At 41.2% G+C, this 27,672-nt stretch overlaps 1 protein-coding gene across 1 annotated transcript in view; it reads right to left on the reverse strand.

Moving 5' to 3' along the window:
- Positions 1 to 27,672, reverse strand: part of PPEF1 (protein phosphatase with EF-hand domain 1) — a 32,878-nt gene that overhangs the window by 4,310 nt on the left and 896 nt on the right. Inside the window, exons 2-15 of the mRNA XM_077927477.1 lie at positions 24,385 to 24,591; positions 20,990 to 21,117; positions 20,396 to 20,456; positions 16,751 to 16,908; positions 14,351 to 14,465; positions 11,360 to 11,406; positions 8,796 to 8,962; positions 7,928 to 7,964; positions 6,951 to 7,100; positions 5,683 to 6,012; positions 4,193 to 4,378; positions 2,578 to 2,720; positions 2,005 to 2,111; positions 77 to 240 (exon numbers count right to left, since the gene is read on the reverse strand). Of these exons, the coding sequence (XP_077783603.1) occupies positions 77 to 240; positions 2,005 to 2,111; positions 2,578 to 2,720; positions 4,193 to 4,378; positions 5,683 to 6,012; positions 6,951 to 7,100; positions 7,928 to 7,964; positions 8,796 to 8,962; positions 11,360 to 11,406; positions 14,351 to 14,465; positions 16,751 to 16,908; positions 20,396 to 20,456; positions 20,990 to 21,117; positions 24,385 to 24,436 (1,845 nt within the window). The 5' untranslated portion in view covers positions 24,437 to 24,591. The remainder of the gene's footprint in view (positions 1 to 76; positions 241 to 2,004; positions 2,112 to 2,577; positions 2,721 to 4,192; positions 4,379 to 5,682; positions 6,013 to 6,950; positions 7,101 to 7,927; positions 7,965 to 8,795; positions 8,963 to 11,359; positions 11,407 to 14,350; positions 14,466 to 16,750; positions 16,909 to 20,395; positions 20,457 to 20,989; positions 21,118 to 24,384; positions 24,592 to 27,672) is intronic.

A 27,672-nucleotide genomic window follows, 5' to 3' on the forward strand; every position in this document is an offset into this window, starting at 1 on the left:
AAGTGCTATTTCAAGATCTTATTGTAAAACATCTTAACAAGGCTGTGAAGGTCAGCTGTTTCCTAAACTATCTCACCTCTTTGATGGGTAGCTGGATTTCAAAATTGTCAAAAGATGAAAGGTATTCAACTCTACCATCCTGGTCCAGGTAAACCAGCCGTGAACGTAATGTTCTCCAGGGAAGATCGAGACATAAGACAGACTCCACTGCTGAAGCCCACTCACCAGGAGAAATCTTTCCTGTCAAAAATAAACAAACAAAGAGCATTTTATGGTCAAAAGGAAGCAGGTGAATTTCTTATTGAGTCACTACGCTGAGAATAGATTATATGATTGCAGGAGAAGTTCTAGAGTTCTGCACACTCAAATAACAATGTTAAAACTGTTAATTTAAAATAAATTGCAAAACTCAATGGCTTGGATCCTAACAAGGTAAGGTACAGAAGGCAATTTTTATGTCCTGGACCACAACACCAGCTCCCTGAGAACCTTCTCTGGAGCCATATGGGTCTTGCTGAACCACATGGAATGGGACATAGGTGGAGAGAAAAGGCTGCAAACTTTCCTGCCATGAACATCCTTAACCTACCATCTTTGAACCCCAGCCTAATTTTGGCTGATCCCACACATATCCCCATCCCATGTTGCTCAGGGGAGCCTCCATGACTGCCCAGAGAGACTTTCTTGGGATACTTTCCTTCTGTGAAGATCTGCAAGTTAACTTTTTTTTAAAGATGCAAGACAAGAAATGCCTTATCCATCTGAAATGCAAGATGAGGAATTGCAACAGAATTCATTCCATCTGATATGCCTAGATGAACATGATTTGAGATCAAAGCAATCACTTATTTTAAGGACATCAGATTGGAGCCTACCAGGGGGACGGTTCATAATATTATCTATTTTTTTTACATCAGAGATGCATCAGATATTAACGAGAAACTTGCTCACTTCAAAAGATCGCACTGTAAACTGAAAAATTAATTCTCTAATACAAATTTTTTCTTGCATATGTGTACTGCAAAACACATGGGGGGGGGGGAAAGCTCTGATGCCTTCAAGAATTGCCACCTCATTCAAGAGGGTAGCTTAATATCCAAATTTTTCTTGTGTGCATGAAAGGGTTCCATTCATGTGCACAAGCCGAACATCCTGCAGCTCCCAGGATTAGCAGAGTGGATTCTGGATCTGGCTATGATTGTCCATGTAATTAGACTAAATTGCATATAGAGGGCACCAATCCCTCAGCGGATGGACAGACTTTATTTCACTGGTGCCATCTGTGCAATTTCCAGTAATTATCTAAAAGATACCGGTCCCAGAGATTTTTTCTTTTAAAGATGCTTATCTGGAATCTCCAATCACAATTACAAAACCTCTACTATCAGAGACTACTTCCCTTATTTTCTGGCAGCAAATGTTAAAAGTTGGCTACCTGCTAAGAAAAAGTGTGTAGCCAATCCTCCTTCAAATATATGTCCAAATATTTCCCACTGACCTTTTTGAACTCCAGTGTGCATTGTTTCCCACTTATTAAACCCCGTTTGCCATTTTCTTGCCTGATTAAAAACCTTTAGGAGTTGCTTGGGTTTTCATCATCAGGGCTAGCCCTGACACAACCTTCTTCAGATAGCATTACAGGGCGAGGGAGAATAGATGAAGGCAGAAATTGGTGTAAATGAATGTGCGGGGGTGGTGGTGTTGAGCATTGTTGGATTGTTCTTCAAGTGGCAGAATGTCTTGGGCAGCATTGTCCATTGTCAAACATCCTTTGATGTAACCCACCATTCTCAGCTACCTAATTGTTAGTATCGCTGAAATGCAAATCTTGGGGGGGGGGGGTCCTGCCACTTATGTCCTTCTCTTACAAACTCTATGCATCTGCTTCTAACGTCTGCTTCCTGTTGATTTGCCTTCTATCTCCCACTGATCCATCATAAATACAGTCACTTACATTACAGTGAAATGGAGCAACTGCGAAGTGCTGCTTTCAAATTGTGTTACCTGTATAATTTGGATCGTACTGTCTAAAAGCAGCAATCAGTTCCGATTTGTGTGTGTAAAGTTTCTCTCGCAAGCACTTCAAAGCAGACAGCTCAATTGCAGTCACCCTACAAGGGAAGAAAGTGATTACAATGGACAGTTAAAGAATCAAAGAATCTCTCCTGAGCTGTTTAACAGCAACTCAGCATTTACTAACTTCCTCCATCAACTTTCTTTACTTTGGAAGAGTAGCTCCCAAACCATGAACTGCTTTAAAACTGCTGAGGGTTTTGGCAGACCATTTAATGATTTTTCTGCCCATTGTATAAATTGCAATTCCATAGAATTCAGACTATAATACAAAAAAATGCAAAATAAAAATAAAAGAAGCACTAACAATACAGTTAAAAATAAATTTGACTATTTAATATGATGGATGTGCTGTCTCCCATCTTCAACCACAATTCCACACCAGCTGCCATGAATGAAGCTCAGTGACCACTGGTGGTGGACCAGAGCCTTGGGGACAGTTTTGCATTTTCAGTTCTCTTCATAAATCTTTAAAAACTAATATGTGTGCCCTCCTTATCCTACCTCTGATGAAGAGTCTCTTTGCGTGTCGATTTGCTGACTTGATACTGAACAAAACGAGGGATCAGATCTGGGTTTAGTTTGATGTAAGCACCGCGATTACTTCCCTCTGCATAGTAGTTTGAAGCAGAAAAAATAGTGATAACCTAGTTTTTTAAAAGGAAACAAAAATGCAGTTTAAGTAATGAGGATTTCAAGCTTGATCTGGCAATATTCGTAAGTATGACAAAGGCTAATATTGGGAATGAAAGCACCCTTTCCATGGCTGATACTAGGTAAGTGAAATGTTCTTTGTATTTGAGATTACATCCAGGGTCATGAGTCTCTTTGTGCATCAGGCTTTAACAAAACAAAACAAAACAAAACCTTAATTCAAGTACTGGGCACTTTGTCTTTCTCTAGGACACTGAAGAAAACAGTTCAGAAGAAACTCCATGTGATAAACATGCACAGCTCTTCTACTGAGTTCAAGGGCAAGTTCCACACCTACATTTGTCCTGAACGAATTATTTTATTTATTTATTTGTTGTTGTTGTTTAGTCATGTCTGACGCTTCATGACCCCATGGACCAGAGCACTCCAGGCACTTCTGTCTTCCACTGCCTCCCGCAGTTTGGTCAAACTCATGCTGGTAGCTTCGAGAACACCGTACAAGCATCTCATCCTCTCTCATCCCCTTCTCCTTGTGCCCTCCATCTTTCCCAACATCAGGGTCTTTCCCAGGGAGTCTTCTCTTCTCATGAGGTGGCCAAAGTATTGGCACCTCAGCTTCACGATCTGTCCTTCCAGTGAGCCCTCAGGGCTAATTTCCTTCAGAATGGATAGGTTTGATCTTCTTGCAGTCCATGAGACTCTCAAGAGTCCAGCACCATAATTCAAAAGCATCAATTCTTTGGCAATCAGCCTTCTTTATGTTCCAAGTACTTTATTTATTTATACAGATATTCATATACCACTATATCATAAAAAAATCAAAGAGGTTGACAGTAAGATCTACATATAATAAAAATTCAAATCAGATTATTATCAGCTATTTTGGAAAGATGCATACTGACTGTATTGCCTGCAGAAGCCTGGTGGGATAGGAAAGTTCTCAGCTTGCATTTAAAGGCTGAAACACCTGCTGAATCTCTACTGGCCGAGTAGAGCACAAGGCTGGGCCAATGACACTGAAGGGTCTATTATTTTATGTTGATGCCAAATGAGCCTCACCAACTCAGGGGAAAACCAATGACACCCCTGCAGATGATCTTCCAAGCCATTTAATGAAGTATGGATTGGTGCCCATGATTGAGCCATGAAATGGCTCAGTGGAACATAAGGGGGGAGAGGTGAAGACAAAAATTAGGAGTGGCTGGCAACTCTCAGCACCCTTAAACTACAGTTCCCAGGATTATTTAGGGGGAAGTCAAAGTGGTATAATACTGCCTTCAATGTATACTGCAGATGGGGCCTAGTAGGTGACAAAGACTCTGTGCTGATCACAAGTACCACACAGATATGGTTAGTGGCTTGTATCTGGCAGACAGAAGCTCCTGCCTTACTCAGAAAAGCCCAGAGACTTACAATAAATGAAGCTGTCAAGACTCTGAAATTTAATCTGTAAATTTCTGGTTACCTTTCCATTATGACTGATCTCATACCCATCCTGTTTGCATTCGTGAGACCGGATGAGCATTTTCAAATTATAACGTCTTAGCAACCTGGCAGTAACATCTGGTCCGAAGTAACAACCTCCTCCTCGAAATTTGTTTGGTGTGCATCCATTCTGATGTTTCGGATCACTCCAGAGAATATCCACCACCTTTCAATAGCAAGTAAACAAAATGCTAGTGACCATCCATCGCTGGAATAATGTAAATAATAAAAAGCAGAGGTTGGCGGGTATCTACAAGGTCATCCCATCACAGCATGTAATGGGACTCCCTCCCCTTCCTCTCCCCATACACTCCCTAAATCTACTCCAGAGGCTTGGGGGAACCCCTAAGACTGGAAAGTCGCACAGCCCTATTGGAAACCCTTGCTGTGACAACACTATGTTGAATAAAACCCTTAGAAAGAAATATGAATCATCGGGATGTGAGGATCCTAACTGTGTTTAGTTCAAAACAATATAATTTTATTGTACTAGTGGTGGTGAAACCTTATGACACTGAATAGGTAAGTTGGTATGGTGGCACAGAATGTTGGCTCACATAAGGAATGTTTGCAGTTCAGTCTCTCTGAGGGAAAGGAAAATATATCTGTTTGGTTGCAGTTAAACCTCACAAAGTCTTTGGATTTGGGGGAGGTTGCCTGAGGGGGGCATCCAGACAAACCTGTTTGCTGAGCTTATGTCCTGATTTGTTCACAGGAAGATTAGACAACACTGGAAATTTAATAAACATTCATTCCAGTTTGTATGTGGGGAGGTTAGATGACCTTACATCAAAACAAGGGCCTTTCCCACTATTTCCCTTGTTCCAAAAATTCTGATCTCTTGGGGAAGGCAGTTTGTTGTGTAGCCTGAATTTGCCAACATGTGACTGGATCTCAACAGTGATGGTCTGGAAGTGCCTTGGCATCTGAGAAGGGATTCCAGGTGGCAAGGAAACTAAAGTGCAGGGAGCCCTGAGGGAAGGGAGCTAAAGGAAGAATTCAAAATAGGCATTGTATTGCAAAAAGGCAAAGGTAGACGAAAGAGGTTTGAGGGTGAGGGCAGGGGGAATACAAAACTCAGACTGTGTTTTATATAAGGGGTGTTCAAACAATCACCCCTCACATGATGAGAGAGAGGGAGTACACCTATAGAGTATACCATTGGAGAACCCATTCTGTGAAGGAACTCAGACCCTTATACCCTTTTGATTCAGCCCAACATCATCCTCAAAGCATGAATGGGTGTTCATTTAAGCACTCACATACTGACTTGACAAACCAGCCATTTTGTTTTGTCTGCAAGCTTCTAGCAACTATAATTTGATATTAAAGTAATGAGCGTGCCCATTACATTATCTCAAAAGCTTGTTTCCAAGTTGTTTTTTTGAAGATTATTTCTCAAATGTTAACATTTTAATAGCCAATATTTGTGGAGAAGGGAAAAGACTCTAATATACAGCTTCGGCATACTTGCTTCCACTCCTTTGTTGTTAATTCTGAGGATGTGTGCGATGTGGTAACACTGCCAGGCTTAAGGTATTGCACCTCCGGAAGGAGACTAGAACTGCCTCTGCCAGGAAGGTTGCCAAGAGGCTCTTTGCCATCAGACACATCCCTACTGTATCGCCTTCTCTTGCTAGGTGCTGATGTGGACCTCGTGGCCTCTTTGAGAGAGTTGTCCTGCCCGGAAAGGGACTTTGTGGCCTCCGTCCGGTGGGAACCGGTTTCTACAAGACTAGCTCCACGTGGCTTAGAGACTGTCTCTGCATTTGACTTCACTGGCCTCAGCACAGACTTCAGCTATAAAGACAAAATGAATGATCGCCATTTATTGGTCTAGATCAGCACAGGCATATTGCTGAATTCTGACCATGAAAGTGAAAATATAGTAGCAGATCTACCAGGTATAGGTGAGAAGCAATTCATAAACAAGTGTTGACCACAATGGAGATCTGCACAAAAGTAAATTACCTTAGCCCTGAAAGTGTGTTATCTTTAATGAACTTTGGCCAACGGTCAAGGAGTGGAGCAGCTCACCCGGTGAGGCAGCAATAGTCTCCTGGCGCCACTCCCAGTTACTGGAAGGAGGGAAGCAGCAGTGAGACCAGGGTTGCAGAGGGACACTGATATGAGCACTGGATTTTCTCTGCTGATGCAGCCCAGACCTTCTTGTCACCTTGCCCCTTTTCCGCACCTCCCCAGTAAGTGACAGCAATCTAATTGCTGGGAGGCTATTGCTGCAGCACTGCTTCTCCCCCCAGGCATTGCCAGTCCTTGGGGCTTCAGAGGTGAAGGACCACTGCCCTCCCAGCTTCCAAATAAAGTATGTTGCTGGTGTGTACTGGAGGGAGAGGGGTAAGGCATGGAGAACTTGGCGCTGTGCAGTGCGGCATGATGGAGCCAACCCACAGCTCTTGCCATTATGTGCCTGGACTAAAAATCACGGTTAACCCCTTAAAGCATTGTTAAGGTGACTATTAGCCTTAAGGTATGGTCTAGAGAAAGTATGTACCAGGGACACATAATGCAACAAATTAAGGCATTTTTTAATCCGTTGTGTTTTGCTAGTTTACTCCTTTAAATTTTCAAAATGCTCATGGCATGTTTACGTAAAAGAGTTAAGATACACAAGGTTAATTCTCATTGATTTCAATAGCATTTGTGTGTTGGTGAGATGGACTGGAGCCCAAAAGAGCAGAACTAAAGAAAACGAGTGTCTTGCGAGTTTAATACCTTACCTTGTTTCTCTGAAATAAATTAAGGAAATTCAAATCAGTAGTGTCCGATATTCCTCCATGTAAAATAAGAACTTTGCTGTCAATTATAGTTGCAAGAGGAAGCCAGCTATAGACATCTTCCAGAAGATGTAAAATTGCTGTTCCATAGCACTATGAAGTGAAAATAAAGGTGATTAGGTAACAATCAGAAGGTCCCTGAAATAATAGCAAAGTGATGTGCTTCATGGGTGGTTTCTCAAAGCCATAAAATAATGAACTGAAAACTATTTGTAAATCTATTCTTGCCCCATCTCTGAGTCGCCTTGGCCCACCCCCCAGGTACCCAAGCGGCTAGCTACACCGCTGAGCACATGGGGGGAAATAAAGGGGTTCTTGTGAGTAGGGATGAATGAATCTACCACTTTTGGTTTCTCTCTATTTCTGACTTTTCCATTCTTAAATTCTTCAATACTCCACATTTCCACATTCATTTTTTTAAGTCCTCATGAAAATTCATCATTTTAGTGCAATTTTTTTCCTAATACACATTTGTATGCAATTTTGCATAATATACATATTTTACTTGATATACAAATTTCCCTGTTTTAATGCACTTTTGCATGTTATATTCACTAATATATGCATGTACACACACACACACTTTACCCTAGTGATGCATTTTTGTACACATTACTTGGCTGGACAACTGTATAGCAAAAGTCAAGAACGTGTGAATTTTGAAGGATCACTGAGTTTCAGTTCACATATCGTTTCAGAAAATGTAAATTGGATAAGTTCACCATTAAATGCAAACTGAATTCAATTTACTCCCCATACTTACTTATGGGAAATGCTTAAAACATCTCTGAGTTCAGTATTCTTTACAGAACTAAGGTCCATAAAATTAACTTAGGGCTTTGAAATGCAGTCTGTATCACTTAGCTAAAAGGTAAGGTTGCTAACCTGATGCCACTACCAAACGACAACCAAATATTTACCTGGTACTTCTTCATAACTTCTTTTGTGAAACCATATCTGAAACAAGTTAAAGGTTATTTCAATAGTGGATCACACTCTCTGTGTACCTATATGTAAGAGATAATTCTTTCTTCTGTATTATAGGTTTATAACAGAGGGGAGATCCATTATCATTACCAGAGTATAGCAAGACAACAGAAATCAGAGATTTGAATTGTAGGATATTTCTGTTGCATATTTCTGTATCCGCACCCCAGATACAGATTTCCCACTTATTTTATCAGTATGCATCAAGGAACTTTTCCATACTCTGGTACAGTTTTTGTCCAGTGCATGATCTGAAACAGGGGTGAGCAGATTTCAGGCTTGTGGGATCTACTTTCAGCAGTATAAGATAGAGCCAGGGATGTGGTGGGCGGATTAATTTTGTTGTTGCCATAGTAAATTAACTTAGAGTCCTTGCTGAAATGCTACAGAGATATACCATTATGTTCCAAACTCCTTCCTTCCCACCTCTTATCTAAAGCAAAAGAAATAAAAAATAAGGTTTTCTTTTAATGCTTCTTCCTTAACTTAAAGATAATGCTGCCACAACCTTCAGATGCCAAGACCATTTCTAAAGAGTAAACGGAGTCCAAATTATAACTTAAATGCACTACAATAATTTGATTCTTACTTTCCATTATACTAAGCTACAGTAACATGTGTAAAGGGAGCTCATAGACAGTATCTACTGATCTGAAATCTGAGCAAAAATTACAAGTGCATCTCTTAGTTATCAGATCAACTGTTTCAACTGGAGGCTTTGGGAAGACAACACATGTAGATTAGGCGAATGAAAGATAATATATCTAGCTAAATGGTTAGCTAGCTGAATAATGGCGATACCTAAGATTCATGATATGGTCCTCATGGTTCCCTCGGTTCAAGTGCAAGTGGTTAGGGTAGACGAGTAGAAAGGCAAACAGGATTATGAGTATTTCTATGGAATTTTTCCCTCTGTCCACAAAATCCCCATTAAAAATGTAGGGGTTTTCCTCTGAAGGAAGTCCATTCTGTAGAAGAAGAAAAACAACAACAACATGTGCAAGTACAACAGATATTAATTATCGCAAAACAAGAGTCGGCCGGTCAACAGGGCACTGCAGAGCTGTAGGTGGCCTCACCTCCTCACTGATGCCAACATCTCTTTTGTAGCACTGCCATATCACATTAGTAGCTGCACCTATGCCCAGGTGAGCATCAGGTCCTTGGTGACAAATGGAGGACACCAGGGATGGTTTTACTTATGTTCACCTTGAGCTGCCATGTCCGCACAGTTCATAAAACTATTCATTTGATATTACTTTTATAGGAACCATTTAGGAATTCTTTATTATGCTTGTCCTAACCAATTGTGGAAAACAATGGTTAGATGTGCATCCTACCCTACGACCCAGGAGTTCAAGTCAGTATACATTCTTCCTCCCCGTGTCCCCCAATTTTATCATCACAAGATCCATAGGAGGTAGGTTAAGCTAAGAGGGTGAATGGCTGGTATACGGTTGTCCACCCAGTGAGCTGTGCAGCTGTGTGGGCATTTAAACCCTAGTCCAATACTCTAACCAAGCAGTGATGAACCTTTTTGGGTTATACCTCCAGGGCCTGTGGGCCCATGGGTGGTCTGACAAAAAGTGTATGTGGCCACCCCACACACTCCTGCACACACACACACATCAACACACACACAGTCATCAATACACATACAGGGGAGCCTCCCTTCCTCAGCTGATCTGATTTTTCTCCCCCACTCATAAAGTGATCAATCTGATGTCTGGGGAGGGAAGGATTTTGTGTCCACATTTTTGGTGGGAGGGAGGATGTTCTGCTGCTGCCAAAATTAGTAGGAGAAGCCGGAAACATTTGCTGTGTGTGTGTGTGTGTGTGTGTGTGTGTGTACATCTCAGGCCCATGGGCTTGGACGTAGCCACACTGCTCAAACCACTACACCGCAATGGTTCTTTGGGCTCCTCTTCCAATCTCCCATAATCATCATAGACAAATCTGAGGCTGAAAGGAAGGGAATGTTGATGAAGCTGAGCCCTATTCATGCAACGTATCTAACTCTGTTCCAATTGCTCTGCCCCCTGCCTAGATGTCATATATATCATAAGCCGCCCAGAAGTCCAAGGAGGAGCAGTAGAATGAAATTTTGTCGAATGAATTTTAGCAGGTTCTCAAAATGCCTGCAATCAACGTTTATGTAGCCTGGAAAGCTTCTCTTTTTTTGCAGTGCCAGCTCTTAATACACCTTTACATTTGACATTGCATTTACATTTCAAATGTGAAAATCCAATTTACTTCAAAATACAATATATTATACAGCATGCTTGCTTCCCCTTGCTTTCCTCGAACACTTCCCTGGCTTTTGCTAATGCCCTTTTCGAGGCTGGGGATGAAATGAAAATCCATAGCAGCAGGCAACGAGAGTGAAGACAGCTTTCCAATGGTGAGTGGAATAGGGGGTTGCTGCTGCCACTGCCTCATTAGAGTGCCTTCTGGGTTTGCGCTTAATTAGCTCCCTTTGTCAATCTGCCTTTTAATTCCGCTCCAGGATGTCTATATGCATAGAATCAATTTAACACAGGCTAATTTAGCAACTGGCAATTTAAAATATTACAGGTTTGGGGTTCTTTTTTGAGGAACATGATGGGAAACGGCATCATTTAACAATGATTAGTGCAGTGAATGGAAGTGTCTCCAAACTGCCTACTTTAATTAAGCCAAGGTGTTATTCTTAAGAGAAGCCATTAAAAAGCATTAAAGGCATGTTATCTAGATTAACTGGATTCAGACAATGTTAAGGTCATCACTTACGGCCTTTAGCTGTTTCCCACCCACCCTTCCCCATCCCCTCCAAAGGCAGTGCCGGCTTGTACATGGTGCAATTTGAGGAAGCAAAATGAAAGAAATACAAGCCACACTGTAATCTGAATCTGGGACTATAAACTCTAGTGGGCAGTCCATCAATACACCATGCTTAGAGGGCAGTAGCAATATGATACATATGTTATTATCAGAGAGTTGGGGGAAGTTGTCTTCCCTGAAAGCTCCCAATGGAGATCATGCTACACAGCATGGATAAGGTTAAGCTTCTGTCCCTCATAAACAGTTTGAACAACAGATCACTTGAGGCTTGGGGAGATTCCCACCCCTGCTTTGTTTATACTTCACAAAAATCGCAAGGAGTATCGTCGTTGAGGTTTGATACTCTCCAGTCTCCTGCAGATTGTGCCCTTCAATCAACATTCAGTCCTGATTAACTGAGTCTGGAGAACGGAAAGATGGCCATAGGCCAAAAATTGATACCACAAAGTGCTGGTGATCTCTCTCTATATTTACACACACAGTTGCTAACGGAATCCAGCAGCATTGAGGCACCGTTAGGAAACAGCAACGCCAAATTTACTTACTTTGTAGAAAATCAGCAAAAGGTCATCCAGCTTTCCATGAAGATCGCCTAGAAAGAACACAAACGTTCACAGTCGGGCCACGGGACCACCAGTCGGGCAGGTAGAATACGCAAGACTGGAAGCAAACAGTGATTATTGTTTCCTCCCCTAGGCAGGGTTCTAGAGCTGATACATGTTTGTGAATGTTGTAAAGCAATGGTATGAAGCACTAACTGCATGGCGGTCAACTCCTGAATCCGATTCCCCAGGGGAGCACTTTGCATTCCCTGTGGACCAGCTGCTTACAGTAGACATTTTGTGAAAATATGCACACATATGTATGAAACCATAATGTGAAACACAGCAGGTGCAACTGGTTAACTGCCCACCCACTGCCCAAAAGCACTGGGAAGCTGTGTTGGAAGCAACAGGGAAGGTAGGAGGAAGCAGCCGAGGCTTAATGGTTCCTCTCAAACTGCTATTCAAAGAACAAGATTATAAAATCCTTTTCACTCTGAGGGCCACATTCCTTGATGGGCGACCTTTCGAGTGCCGCATGGCACTGGTGCTCAGGGTCAGAGGCAAAAATGAGGAGAACAACAAATGTAATTTTTTAAAAATTTCTATAGTATACTCGTTAACACCCACACTTGAGTTGTTGGTGACGATGCAAGTGAATCCTAAACACTACACTGCTCTTTTCTAGGCAAATATGACCAGGGTGAGAAAGCTCTCAAGAGGGAGGGGGGTCATATTGAAAATGGAAAGGAGTCTTAAAGGAATTTAAAATGGGAATAAGCTATTTTAGGACTTTAAAATAGAAAGGGGGGGGACATTAGCTTCGTAATATGGAACATATTAAGCGCTTTAAGACCAAACCCAACAAATATTAGTATGAAATAATAAATTAAGTATTTTGATTGGATTTAGTGGGGTTTAAATGATGCTCATTAGAGGAACTCTCACATATGCAACACATGAACCAGATGAATATTTAATGCCTGTTTCAATGTAGAAAGTTAAAAAGGATTTGACGGAAGGGACATAGATCTCATTTTGTGGCAATCAACATTTTGGCTCAAACTTCAGTAAAAAAATACACTTTCATCTGTCATTAAGGATGTTTTGAGTATGAAGACTATTATTTGCTTGAAGGACACATCAAAAAATCTCTCAGATGCTTTTTCAATTGTGCAAATGAGGACACCCATTGGAGGATGTATGTACATTGATTATCAAGGCCACACACACACGTGTGTGTGTAGAAGTCTAAGGATATTTTGTTCAAGCTTACTAAAGCTCATTCAATGGTATAAACCTGTAAATAAAAGCCATCTTATCTATTACTGCACTGAATGCTTGGAGCATCTTTTATTAAAATTTGGTTTCTCTCTGCACCTGCAGCAGTACAATTAATTTATTTTGTGTGCGCGTCTTCTCTTGATTTGAAGAGAGAGACTAATTATTACTAGTAACCATTTAGTGCTGTCTTGCAAGTGGGTCTCCTCAAGCAAATCCAGGAAGTCCAATCCCATCCATTCACCCATCTATGGCAGTGTAATCAAGGCCAGATGACTGAGAGGCACTTAGATGTTGCCATCTTTAGCTGATTCTTCATGCAGGTGGCCAGCTGGTGATCCATGGCCACAAAGCAATTTTATTTGGGCTCCAAATGGATCCCCAAAGCTCAGGACAAAACATTTTGTCTCCAGTTTCACTATGTGGTTTTTCTTCTTAAGAAAAGGAAGATTGCTTATTATGCTTATATACCCAAATACTAGACAACCACATATGAATTTGTAGTTGTTTGCATATATTAGTGATACATACTTTACTTTCTCTTTTTATGCACCTTTTCTTCTTCTCAACTGAAATACTTTCAATCAAAAACTAAAATAAAAGAGAAGATTGCTTTCTGAATTTCTGCATGAGAGAAAGAATATGCACTTTAATGTTCGGCCTCTCTTTCTCTCTCTCTAAATATACACCCCCTCAGAACAAAGACTGCATAACATTTCCCCACTGAGACATCCATATATTGGGGGGGGGGGGGGGGAGAGAGAGAGAGAGAGAGAGAGAGAGAGAGAGAATGCATCATTGCTTTGCTCATTTTCATCACAGTGTGGATATGTGTTTGTTTTTCTGTGTGTGTGTGTGTGTGTGTGTGTGTGTGTCCCCAGAAGAAGTATCAATGAACTGGGATTTTCTTCTATCATGATCATGTTCACGAACCGTTTGTTGAAGCACTTGCGGGAAGGCAAGAGGTGAAAGAAATTATTTACCACACAAAGTAGCATTTTACAGATGGAAAAGCAGCTCTTTTCTTAAAAGTTTGCCAGATTTAGTCACTGACTCACCCAGCAACATCTGACAGGGGGGAAAAGTGGGAGGAAGTGTTCGGCTTACTTTAAAAATGCCAGGCGATGAGTCATCAGCCTTCCACCCCCCCACCCCCCAATAATAAAGGGAAGACAGGAAGGATTTGTACTGCGAGGGGGTTGGGGAAGTGTAACATTCCAATGGCAGCTATAAAGACCACTTACCACTGGCTGGTGGGGAGTGGGGGTTGTGGTCTGGCCTGGCCAAGGTGGGTTAAGGCTGACTTTGGGCATAGCTGGGGGAGGGGTTCATTTCTGTCCGGATGCACAGACAGGGGCTGATGGGCCATAGCACCCTCAAAATGGTGATTGGGGAAGGGGGGTCACCCCAATTTGATGTATGCCATAGGGTGACCCTTAACCTTGGTTATCCCTGCCAAAAATCAACCAGTAGGCAGGCTGGTTGAGTCAGGATACACATCCAATGCCTACGCCCAAACCTGCTGACACCTGTAATCAATAAAGCTGTGGCCTGCTTAAATCTCCTTTTGGTTTTCCTGTGTTTATTGCACCTACATATTGCCTTGGCCCTACAGCGCCTGGACCTGCAACCACAAATGCTAGACAGTCGTACAAATTCACAATATACTTTAGATATCAACCCGGTGCCACATTTCTCTTAAGGAGAACTTACCACAGATGGTTATTTCCTTGGTATAAGAGGTGGACAGGTATGTGATGTTTGGCATCTGCTGAAGGACCTTCCTGGTCTCATGTAGCAGCTGAAGAACGTATCGGGCATGAAGGTGCTATACAGAGTCGTGCAAGAAGACAGAAATGATATATTACAGAGATATATGTGTATCTGAAGAAGTGTGCATGCACACGAAAGCGCATACCAATAACAAACTTAGTTGGTCTCTAAGGTGCTACTGGAAGGAATTTTTTTATTTTATGTTACAAAGAGTCATTGGAAGAACTCCATCCCCAAAACCCAGCAAGCTTTGTGCTTGCACAGAGTTCTTGTCAGCATGACAAACATTTTGCAGTCATGACTGCAGACTTGGGGGATCGTCACTGCACAGGTGAGCATGGAGATGGGGGACATCTCCAATGCAGTAGCAGCTTCGGTGCTGATACTGTAATAAGAATCATCATCATTTTATTGTATGCCACCTTTCCCTAGGTAAAACCATGGTTAAGGTGGCTTACAACATGAAAAGACTTACATGACTGCACACATAACAAAAGTCTTAAATATGTAATAAAACACACCAAAAAGCACACAACCAAATTGAACAAATGCCACATAAACCATAATATCTAAAACAAAGATACAAAAAATTGATATCAATAACAGAAACAGAAACCCCTAAGCAAAACTCAGCCTCAGCTTTCATAGCTGGAGTCAGTCAGGCCACTGCCTTCCTCAGCCAGGCAAGGGGGCAGGGAGCCAGCAAGGCAAGGAGCAGGCCTTCCAGGACTCACACAGCAGCCTGGCCTCTACAGCAGCCTCAGCTTTTGTAGCTGGAGTCAGTCCAGGCCCCACCCTCCCAAGTCAGGTGGAAAAAGGCAAGCAAGGCAGGGATCATAGTATCAATATTGGGTTGTAAGTGTGTGTAAGGGATGTAGCTCTGTGGTACAGCATTCACTTTGCTTGCAAAAGATCCCAGGTTCAACTCCCAGCATCCCCAAGTAGAGCTGGGAATATCCCCAGTTTGAAACCCTAGAGAGCTGCTGCCAGTCAGTGTGTACACTGAGCTAGATGGACCAGTGGTCTGGCTCAACATAAGCCAACTTCCTATGTTCAAGTAATGTATCCCGCTGCCCCTATTGTTTTAGTGCGCTTCTTGACACTGCCAGGTATACCCAGAGACTGCGGAGTTCAGTTTTAGCCGCCAACAGATCAAAGGAAGCAGAAATGCCATGGGATGGGATATCCAGCTTTGCAATGCCCATCTTTCAAATTAAACCATATCCCATTATAGCTAAAGAAATGGAAAGCATAGGGCTGTGTGAGTCTCCTACGCCAAATGCTCTCAAGAGCAGCAGCAAGTGCCAACAATGACTAAGCAATTGCTAAAAAAGCGTGGCAGTGGAAAGAATTATGTTTTCTTCTCTGATGAATGTATTGGGGTGAATAAACAGCCTTTCAACAGGAACAGGGCTGGCAGAGCAACCTTTTTCGTAAAGCTGTCAGTTGAGGCCTGTTGTGTTTAATAGGATCACAGAATTGTAGAGCTGGAAGCGACTCTGAGGATCATTCTAGGCCAACCCCTTGAAATGCAGGAATATGCAAGTGTTCCATATGATGTTCGAACCTGCAACCTTGGCGTTATCAGCACCATACTCTAACTCACTGAGCTATCCAGGCAGAATACATACATACATAATTTTATGTGTATGCCACCTTTCCATGATTAAAACCAGGCACCCCCAAACTCAGCCCTCCAGCTGTTTTGGGACTACAGTTCCCATCATCCCTGGCCACTGGTCTTGTTGGCTAGGGATGATGGGAGTTGTAGTCCCAAAACATCTGGACGGCTGAGTTTGGGGATGCCTGATTAAAACCATGCTCAAGGCAGCTACATGAAAAAATACATAATTACAAACCTAGCAAAAGTAGTAATAAATAATAAGTAAAACATCAAAAAGTGCACAATCAAATTAAATAATGCCCACATAAATCATAATAAGAACTAAAAGAAATATACAAAAAATTAGTATCAAAAATAGCAACAACCCCCTAACAAAAGACCCCTCAATAATACCCCAACCCTACTCCTCAGTATTGCTTCTGCTATTACATGTGCTTTCTTGTAATTGTTTTCAATGTACCGTAAGCTCCTTTGAACATTTGGAAAACTGGCATACCATTATTTTGGTAAATAACTAAATGCACCATTGTTCATCTCTTTCAATATGCGCATATCAAGTGCTTACAAATTCCTTTCCCCCCACCATGATGCACATTAGCCTTCCAGGCCCTGCTGTCTTAATGGGGTCTAAGATGCCCTTACGATTGTCAGCTGACACTTTTAGAGAGACCATAAAAATAAAACAGAAATCCATTTAACCATTGGTCTGAGCTTGCCTGTCGGTGCTTGAAAGCCTGAAGAAGAACATCAGTGTCAGCAACAGTGAGGGGGAAAGAAAGGTGGGGCCCGTAGTAGGAGGCAGGGACCTCAATGGTCTGTTCATATTCTCTCATGGTATAATCACTGGTGGTGGAGAAAAAGTTAGAGCTGATGTCTATAAAGGAAGCAGAAAAGCAACTTACAAAATTTTAGTTAGTTGTCAACAAATGTGCCTTTGGATAATGATTTGTTTAAATTGATGATATATTCAGCGTAACGCCAACAAATATAACAGACATTAAAATCCAAAGAACCTTTTGGGCATTTGTAAGAACAAGGAAGAGCTTTGTCATGCTCAGTGTTGTTCTGACTGTGGGTCCAGTTTTGGCATTGAAACCTCCTTGGTTGCCCTTTCCTTTATCAGGAAAGTGACAGGACAGATGTTTTTTTAAAAATAAGATTTTTATTAAAGTTCTTCACAATACAGTACGATAAAAGCTACAAAAAAATACAAACAGATCCTGTAAAATATGGAGTCTTCTCCTAAAGGCAATTCTCAGTCCCCACCACCCACAGAAGGTAGCAGCCCTTCCAGCTCTCACCTTCCTTTCTCCTTCAAGCCTCTTTCCTTTGGAGGCCAACATTTCCCTGTCTCCCACCCAGGGCTCTCCATCAAACATCTACCAACCCACATGAGTACACAATCCCAAACATATGACTCCCAATAAGAGGAGAGAGAGAGAGAGAGAGAGAGAGAGAGAGAGAGAGAGAGAGAGAGAGGAACAAGAAAGGAGAGACAAGAGAAAGAGTGAAAAGTAAAAAGACAAAGGGGGAAGAAACTTTAGAGAAAAATAAAAGGACGTCTGATGTTCCATCTGCCAGTTACATTTTTAAAAAGAAAGATTATTTAAGACATTCAGTCCACGATCTTCTCCACTTTCTGTTAAACAATATTTATTTTAAGTCAAAGTGTCTCAGAGTCATTCATTTCTTTTCCCCACAAAAAGTCCAAGAGGGGTTCCCGAGCTATTATTATTGGTAAATGTCTGCCATGTTTTCCCCCCTTTAATATTAACTTTACCTCCATTAATTGCCAATTCTCCCTACTGAGCATCAATTCTTCCATCTATGTCTATGTTAAACTCTCTTGACAGGAGAATTTTAAATTGCTGCTGAAATCTTATTGTTTTGCTGTACAGATGTTTCAGCTATAAACCTCCCACCCACAACCACAGGGCTTCTGATTGTGATGGGGTCCAATTCGGGTTCAAGAAAACACAAGTTGATCAGCCTCTTCAGACCTTCTCTGCTCAAGAAGGGAAGGCTCATAACTGAGGAAGTGGGAGACACTTGGCTGGAGCCAGTGTGCTTGACTCCATGCCTCCTACTCATGCTAATATTTCCTACTCAGGGGTCTTTTGTCATCCACAGGACTGAAAAATAATGTTTCACCTATGTTTTGTGTATGATATGTGCAATTCCCACAGGGGAAAGCTTCTGCAAGTATGGCTTAAAAGAAAACTATCAACCAACCTTGACATTTACTGGAGGACATGCCAGCTTGTGCAGGGAAAACCACTAATTACTTATAAAGGAACAAGGACTATGGCAAACAGACTGAGTCACAGCAGCCTACATTAAAATCACAATTATAAAATATTGTCAGGAACAAATATTGCCCCAAGAGGCATTTTCTGCGTAAGAGCATGCTGTAATTGAAATGTGCTAAGTGTGATAAGAATTTGGAGTGCTTCTTAAAAGTAAACATTATTTCGAGTTATTTATTGGCTTCCTTGCTAACAACCCCAAACAAGAGCCACAGTCCCTAGTTTCTCAGCATCAGTCATAGGAAATATGCACTCCCTGCTATTTGAAAAATGGGATTGTTAGTCTTTTAAAAATATATATTATTTACTTTGAAAAATTGGTATTACAGAACACGAAAGCAAAACTTTCCCACATACCTTCACACATACAAACATATACATAATATATACATAACATTTACATATACATAAACCAATATATAAGAGGCATTCTAAAAGCCAATTTCATATATACCATGTAATTTAAACTCTTAATGGCAGCATATAATTTAGTTTTTTCTGTTATGCCCAGTTCTTTTTCAATATATGTTTCTACTGGGACCAGTTTGGCCATTTCTTCTCTAATACAGTGGTACCTCGGGTTACACACACTTCAGCTTACATACGCTTCAGGTTACACACTCCACTAACCCAGAAATAGTGCTTCAGGTTAAGAACTTTGCTTCAGGATGAGAACAGACTGTAATTTTATAGCGATGCATCATCAGTTAATTCTTTCTCTCCGAAATGTTTCCTTCATAATTCACACCACCATTTGCCAATACGACTACTTTCTTTTTTTTACAAAACCATGACATATGGTAAAAATCACCTTTTACTTATGGATAAATCCATGACTTTCTTTCTTCTGGCTTGCTGATCATTTTACTTTTCAATGAAGTTCAACACCATCTTAAAGCAAATTTATTTATGGATCATAGCTGTCGAGAAACTTGAACCCTTTTCAAACCATGCCTCTCTTGGGATTTCTCTATTCATATGTTTATTCCATCTCAGCATATAGTTATGGACTATTTTCTTACATTTTAAAATATAAACTCTTTCAAATTCAGGACTCAGCTATACAGCTGCAAATAAAACGTTTTGAAAGTGTTGTAAAGTGCAATATACAATTGTGACACTAGATGGTAACTGAGCTATAGCAAATTCACTGCATTTTTCAAAACGATTTTTTAAAAAGCATTTTCACAATGTTTTTAACATGTGTGTAGATTCCACCTAAGTCTCTAAATCTCCTGGCTTCCGATCAGTCCATTTCAAAAAGTCCTGATGTGCGGATACTGATATCTAGGTGGAGCCATCTTCACTTTAGTCTTTGCTTGTTCAACAGTCTGTATATTTTTCCAGTCCTGGTATGTCTCTAGTCTGTTTTCTTTCCATTAAAAAAAAATATCTAATTGCCCCTTCAGACTAAACCATGAATCTTCCACTAGATATGCCAACAGGAAAGTTTTAGATGGAGAGAAATAATTGTTTATATCAGGGGTAGTCAACCTTTTTATACCTACCACCCACTAATGCATTTTTCTTGAAATTTCCTTACCGCCCACCAGTGCTGCAGTAACATGTGTCGTAGAACCCCCTACCACCCACCTGGAATCCTGAAACGCCCACTAGTGGACAGTAGGGACCAGGTGGACTACCCCTGGTTTATATTGATCCCGGATTCCTGGGCATACATTAATTACACAGGACACACCTTCCTAGACTGTTTTCCTAGTCTTTCTGCTTATCCATAACTAGTTCGAAATGCTTTTCTTTTCTTCTACATTGTATCCTGGCATTGTCCACGCCAAGCCTGCTGCACCTGCACAGTCAGATTGACCATTTGACTGCTATTGCATTTGCTGCACAGATGCAGGTTTTTCTGATTTGAGAAACATACAGTTCCTCAACTAGTTACAGGTACATTTGCAAAGATAAGTAGTTCCACACATATATGCTCTTGGCTGCACTGACACACACACACACACACACACACACACACACACACTTTTTTTTTTTACAAGATACGCACATGTAACTGCTCTGAAAACTTATTCAGTCAATCCTTACCTGGATCAGTTTCATTGGCCTTAGTAAAATGGTCCAGCATGAATGTGAAAAACTTGGATAGCTGAGTAAGAAAAGACATCTGTTAGTTTACAAGCAGAAATTATTATATTACCTTGTCTTCCCCTTATTGGAAATAAGCACGTTGGCTCCATCTACGCAATAACAACCCCGGCAAAATCTCAAGCCCCTTATATCTCCATTGATAGGGACAGTGACACAGTTGAGCAAAGCTGGCTCTAAATTTAAGGGTCTTACCAGGGGTGTGGGGGAGTGGGAGTGTCTTTAGATGATTACGTGCATTACTTTGCTTGTGTCACAATTCAAAATTAGCATTATTTTTTTTTATAAAAAAAGGCCTGATATAAATGAAAATAATGTTTCCCACTTTACAGATGTGCCTGATACTAACCAGCTTCAAAAAATGAATGGCATGGTACTAATTATATTATATTATCTTCTTAAAACTTAAGCATCAACCATGAGAGGGAATAAAAATTTACAAGCTACATTATCCGTGATGAATATAATCTGAAAAGCCGGCATGTTCTACCTCACTAACGGTTTGCGTCAAAGAAAAATCCATAGAGTACAAACCTGTAGCTGTGCTTGTTCTTCTGCATATTCAATTGACTGAAAGATACTCAGGGCATATCTCCGCCTCATCTCCAGCCGGGCCATGTAAGAGCGATACCACCTTTGAATGAGGACAGCTGCTTTAATGGCTGCCAAGACATGAAGGGGCCAGAAAGAGAAGATTAACTGTCCACAACTAGTTATGCAGATCTTTGGTTCTAAAATGCTATGTGTGAATCCTGCTCTAAAACACAGAAGGCTAATCATGGCTCCCCTTTTAACCCTACAAGCACTCCTGCATTTAAAGTTTGAGATAATCTCACGGCAGAGACACCTTCCGCAGCCTGGTGCTCTTCACATGTCCCAGCCAGGTCAGGAGAGTGCTGGTGTGCCCATGCTCTGCTTACAAGCTTCCCACAGTCACCCGGTTGGCCACCATGGGAACAGCATGATGGACCATATCACTCTTGGTTTAGGCAGGTTTCTTCTTACTTTCCTGGGAGCCCTCTTCTCTGAAGGGCTGTCTGGTCCAATTTAAGGCAAAAGAAGGGAGAGCTGCAGTTGTTCATCAGCTGTTAGCACCTGGAGAACAGATGGTCAGGCACACAGGGCCACCTGGGAAGTTTTCTTCTCACTGTGTGTTTCTATTTCAATTGAAGTAATTACTTCTAAATTTGTATCCAGATGTCTAAATTAACGCATGCTCCTCCTCCCTTAATACACCTGAGATGGGGCAATACTGGGAAGATTTAGGAGGGGATACAAAGCTAGCATGGTCTTTGGAAGCATTGCTGTACAGCTCAAAAACATTGCCAGCTGTACAATAAATTCCAAAGCTTCTGAGGCCAAGAAGCCTATGAAAGACACATGGGTCAATATCCTAAACACATTTTTCAAGCTCGCACATACAAAATATCATTCGTTATAAACAAATGTAGGTTACAGTCTCAGGTGATGCACAGCAGCTCAAAATTTGTTTCAGTGTGTGCCCCAGAGTACCAGTTTTGCTAAATCCCAAGTATTTGGGTCATAGCAACTTGCATGAAACAAAGGGAAGGGCATTATGAGGTCATAAAACAAATAGTGCTTGCATTATGATTTACTAATGCAAGTTTTTTACAATAAAAAATGAATTTTATTATACAGTAGGCACACAGTTGTAAAATACTATTTTATGCAGAAGCTTCTGAGTACAGTGGTACCCCGGGTTAAGTACTTAATTTGTTCCGGAGGTCCGTTCTTAACCTGAAACTGTTCTTAACCTGAAGCAGCACTTTAGCTAATGGGGCCTCCCGCTGCTGCCGCACCGCCAGAGCCAGATTTCTGTTCTCATCCTGAAGCAAAGTTCTTAACCTGAAGCACTATTTCTGGGTTAGCGGAGTCTGTAACCTGAAGCGTATGTAACCTGAAGCGTATGTAACCCGAGGCACCACTGTACAATTTGTCAAAAACAAATTGTTGTAGATAATTATTTTGGGGTTTTTCAAAATTTAAAACATTTGTTTACCTATAAAATATGCATTGATAGTATTTTTATAGCACCACCATATTAGTGCCTAAGAACTGCACATTAGTTAGACTCAGCTCCAGGCAAACTGTGTGCAAGTGATTGCTCTATGGTCCAAAATAAGGTACTGAGAGATTCATAGATCATATGATATTAAACAAGTAGTAGCCTGCCTTTACGATGCAAGTCCTGGCACAGGAACATCACACTGATCACAGCTCCTGATTTGATTATTGCAATTCTCACTCAGGTAGAAGTGTTGCTTTGTTATTAAGACAATTAATTGAAACTCTAGAGACTTAGAATCAATGACATCAGTCAAGGCTATTCCCAAAAGGAACAGTCAATATTTCCAGAATCTATTTGCTATGGCAGAAGAAGCAAATAGATGTTGCAGAAGAGATACAGGAAAGTGTATGAGAGAGATGGCATTGCTGAACTTAAACAGGACTGATGTAGATGACTGATGTTGACCTGACGTAATCCATGAAATGTTGCGAGTGTGGTTCCAATCCATCTGAGGGCTGGGAAACAGAATTGACATCTGTGTTTGTCACTTCAGGCCTAGCTGAGTCTAAGACAGGCCCTGAAATCCAATTCTATGCATCATTTTGTCTTCCTTCCACAAAGACTTGCTTTTGTGTTCTACACAAGGTACAAATATCTGTCTCCTGGTGGGATTTTAAGCAACAGTATCCAGAGAGGGAATCTGTTTTGATGGGGGCAACCAAAACATTAGATGCTGATGGCAGACTAGAATAAAACCTATGGGTGATGGAATGGAGCTCTCAGCCAAGGCCAATTCCACGGTGGAGAATTTTCCTTTCCATTTTACTTCTCATCCCAAATTCAATCCAGGCTTTCTCAAACATAAATGATGAATGGAAAGATACATTGACCTTTTCTCAATGACTATTGATGATGGGACATTATAGGTAGTGGCTGTTTAAAACAAACAAACAAACAAAACCACGAGCTTTTGTTCCGCTGCCCTTGCATGTGGTGGCAGTATTCCTAGGTTCCATCCCCCAACAATGGCTCATTGGAAATGATGTTTCTAAAAGGCACTCTATCATTTTTGCACCCTGAAATTGGTAAGTGGTTGCTTTTCTTTCCCTCTTTTCGTGAACCCCAGTTGAGTCTAATTTAGAGGGAGATAATTGCCCCAAAGACATTTAGATCCTGGCTAGTAGTCAGATGCCCAAACAACTTGCTGGATGTTCCTGAATGCCCTTACAGTAATTGCAAGAATTCCAGGTTTTATATACATTGGACTAGCAGTCGAGAAGGAGTTCTAGGAGAATGAGTTCCATACACTAAGAAAAGCATTGAAAATATAAAACTACAGCTTGCTGGTCTCTTAAACCTTCAAGTCTTCTCAAACCTCCCCTGCATGTCACAACAGAGCCCATTTTAACACTGGAAACGTACCATGTCTGCGAAGTTTCTCTTAATCAAACCTTTCTTGTCAAGATAGTAAGAAACACCCTGGCCAAACATTTGGGAGAGCACTAAGAGATGTTAATATACACTGTGCCCTTTTGCACCAAGACTCTCAAAATAGGCACCAAGGTTTGATGCTTTAAAGCAGCCTGGTCCCATATGGTTTCGACTAAACTCTCATCGGTTCCAGCAAGTTGATATATGCTGGCAGAGGTTGAAAGGAATTGCAGTTAAAACCATATGGAGGGGAATCAGGTAGGGAGAGGTTCTTTAAACAGAGAACTGATGGCTATATTATCTCAACACCTTCTTGAGTCTTCTTCATAGTGTGTCCTCTAGCCTACCAGTCCAGCAGAACCACCTGGGATGGTCCAACCTACAATCAGTATCTTCCAAATTAATGCACACAATAAGTTTGTTTAAGTATCACATCAGAGAATGGAAAGAGCACACACAGGTTATTTACCTCTTTCTGATTTGTTCACCCGCCTCGTCGTAATAGAAGTGCCACATCCCATGACTTCAGTTGAGACTGGGGTGCTGATTTAATATTTCCTCATGGGCGATGGTTTTCTTCAAGCCATCGGCGTTGCCAACCATACCGTCTTTATATTCATCTCAATATGAAACAGTAAACAACGATTCCCGGAGAAAATAACGCCTGCCATTGGCCCTAATAACAGAGAAGACTGCATGACAAAAATAGATACCATATTGCTAGCCACTAAAGTGCTGAGCAGCAGAAATAATTAACCAGGTTATCTATGCACCGGTGAAGGCAGTGCAGAGATTTGCCGGTAAACACTAAGCACACCGTTCCAGCTTTTGGTATTGTTGGCCAAGCACTCCTGACTAGGGATCCTGCATTATGGGGTGGGGCAGTAAGGAAGGAGATCCAAAGGGGCCTAATCCAGCATAAGCAGCCACATTATAGTGGAAAACACTGGGCACAATTGTAAATCACACTTGAGGATATTTGTGGAAACCTCTATCATTGTATCAATGTACCCATCTTGTGAGATTTGATGGAGCCAATCAGGAGCCATGTTAGAAAAGAACACTCAACATTCTGAACAGTGAGCTGCTGGCCTGGGTGCTTCTCTAGAACAAAGGGAGTGGGCTTGTGCAGTTACACCTGGACTTGTAGAAACTGAGAGATTGGTGCTTCCCCAATGTGTCACATGCCATGTCAAGAACTACCAGACCCAGAGTTGCTGAAGCATAGGCAGAAGGGCGAGAGGCATCTGCAGGGAAACGTAAAGCACCATAATACATCAGGAACATTGATCTTGGGGACAGGGTGACAAAGTGCTGCTGATTTACATGTAAGTAAATGTTGAGCACAAACACACATCTCATACTGCCATGTCCAGCTATAAATCAGGTAGCCAGAAACATAAGGATGTTAAACAAAGGGAATGAAAAGAAGCAAAAGGATGCCAATTAAACCTTTGTTTGTTTGTTTACTTGTTTGTTTGTTTTTTCAAAATGCACAAGGCCTTTCTGCAGTCTGGCTCAGGCAGTACAATTACTAGGCAAGCAGACGGCCAAAAGCAAGATGAAAATGATTTCAAGATAGGGACGGTGTCTGTGGCAACAGACGGGGGGGGGGGGGGGAGAAGCTTCTAGATGTATTATGCAAGTCTATTCTAATGCTTTTAAGTAATACCACCATCAGCACTGCAACACTAATAAGGAGAAGGAAGAGAGAGAGAGAGAGAGAGAGAGAGAGAGAGAGAGAGAGAGAGAGAAGTCCAATTTAGGCATTCAATGTGGGTGCATTTAAAGTGGGGACATTAGGGGCATGTACTCAAAGTCTACACAAAGATCTGAAGTGTGTGTTAGGTGGAGGTATTTAGAATCCTTACCACAATTGGGAACCCTGAAAATGCAGGGAGCAATCTGAAGCAGAAGAGATCAGCTGACAATCAAAGCATGCACGGAAGAAGAAACAGAAGATGGTGGCTCCTAGCTTCAGTATTTGTCTCTCATTGGTGTACAAATGTATTCTCTCTCTAAATATATAGGTACTTATTTAATTGTCATGGTTGATAAGAAGGGCTTTCATAGGCGAATCTGAGATGAAACAGGAGGTAGGAGCTAAGCTAAGGTGTTGTCTCACTAGGTGGGGCAGTGAAAAACCCACTTCTTGGTCTAGAACTAAGTCTACATTTCTCAAAAGACATTTTTCTGGCCAAGATTTCAGAGTACTTCCTTTTTCTCACCTCATCTAGAAAAAGGTCTTTTTTTTTTCCTGGTCACACATACACACACATATCCAGGGAATGATCACTGTGGAAGATGCAAAATGGTAGTCAGGTTGCCAACACAGGTATTACTGCTGCCACTTGCAGTGGTGGTGGGGGAAACAACTTTAGGGCAAAAGAAAGAAGCTGACCTACTAACACTGCTAATTAGTTAACCTTACTATTGGAGAATTTCTCTTTTCCCTGGGAAAAGTTAGTCCCTCCCACCATTTCTCTTTCCACAAATAGGGTGGGGAAATCTGAAAGACATTTGTGCCCAGCCCTTGTTTGTACTTACAAACTGCCTTGTCTTGAACCTATTTTGAATGTTATATTCATTCCTTGAATATTACTGAAGAGACAGCAACAGAGCATGTGCAGTTTCTCACCTACTGGTCACTACAGGATTCAGTACATAGAATCGTAGAGTTGGAAGGTACAAGGGCCATCTAGTCCAACCCCCTACAATGCAGGAAAATTGGCCCAACACGGGGCTCAAACCCACGACTCTGAGATTCAGAGTCTCGTGCCTTACCAACTGAGCTATCCTAGGTAGCTAGAAGAAAATTTTAAAGCAAATGAAGTCTGATTTCAAAGCAAGTTTGAGTCCCAACTGTACTCATTTTAGACATGGAAAATATTCAGTGCTAAAGTAGTGTGTGTGTGTGTGTGTGTGTGTGTGTGTGTAATGTAACAAAGGGAAGTGTAATAGGAAAACAAATGAAACACAAAGCTGGTAGCATGAGTGTCAAATGATACTCATGTTTAGGAAGTTATACTCAAGGCTGGGAATGGGGAAGAGATTCAGTTTGGTTCACAATTTAAAGGAAACTTTCTTAACTTGTACTTCCCAAAACAATATGCAAACAAATACAGCTATATTTAAAAATTTGCAGTTCCCCCAATGTTGTGTTGCAGTTTTCAAACCAGAAGAAGTGTACAAAAAGTGTATTAGTGAAAATAGCATACAGAATGTGCTACATTAGGAAAATCTGCTTGAAAAATGTGCATAATGGGAGATGTACACAATAAAATGCTGATGAATTTCTACGAGGATTTTAAAATCAATCAATCAATCACAAATGGATGCAGCAATGCGGTAAGCTGAACTTAAAAAACAAGAAACTGAAATAAGATTTACCCATCCTTACTCAAGACCAAGTTTATGCTGAAACTGAACAGTTAAAAAGATGCCTCTGGTTTTTAGAGGATGACTAAAAAGTAAGTAATTTCCTAAGGGGCTATGATTTTCCCACTCTACCCTGATAGAAAATGAAGGAGAAAAATAATTCCATGCTTGCTGAAGGGTTGTTAGAAAATAAATAAATGGTGCAGACGGAAATCAATTAATATGCATTACATGAAAGAACTATGCATTGTTTAGGAAATATGTGAATACCCCATATGTGGATCCAAGACTACATTTAACACAATTCTGGAGACTGGAGTGCTGGGATTTCAAATTCTTTTTAAGGGAAATTGTAGTTTTATTTTGCAACACCAACACT

This window comes from Podarcis muralis, chromosome 4 (assembly GCF_964188315.1).
Source record: "Podarcis muralis chromosome 4, rPodMur119.hap1.1, whole genome shotgun sequence".
NCBI classification, from domain to species: Eukaryota; Metazoa; Chordata; class Lepidosauria; order Squamata; family Lacertidae; genus Podarcis; species Podarcis muralis.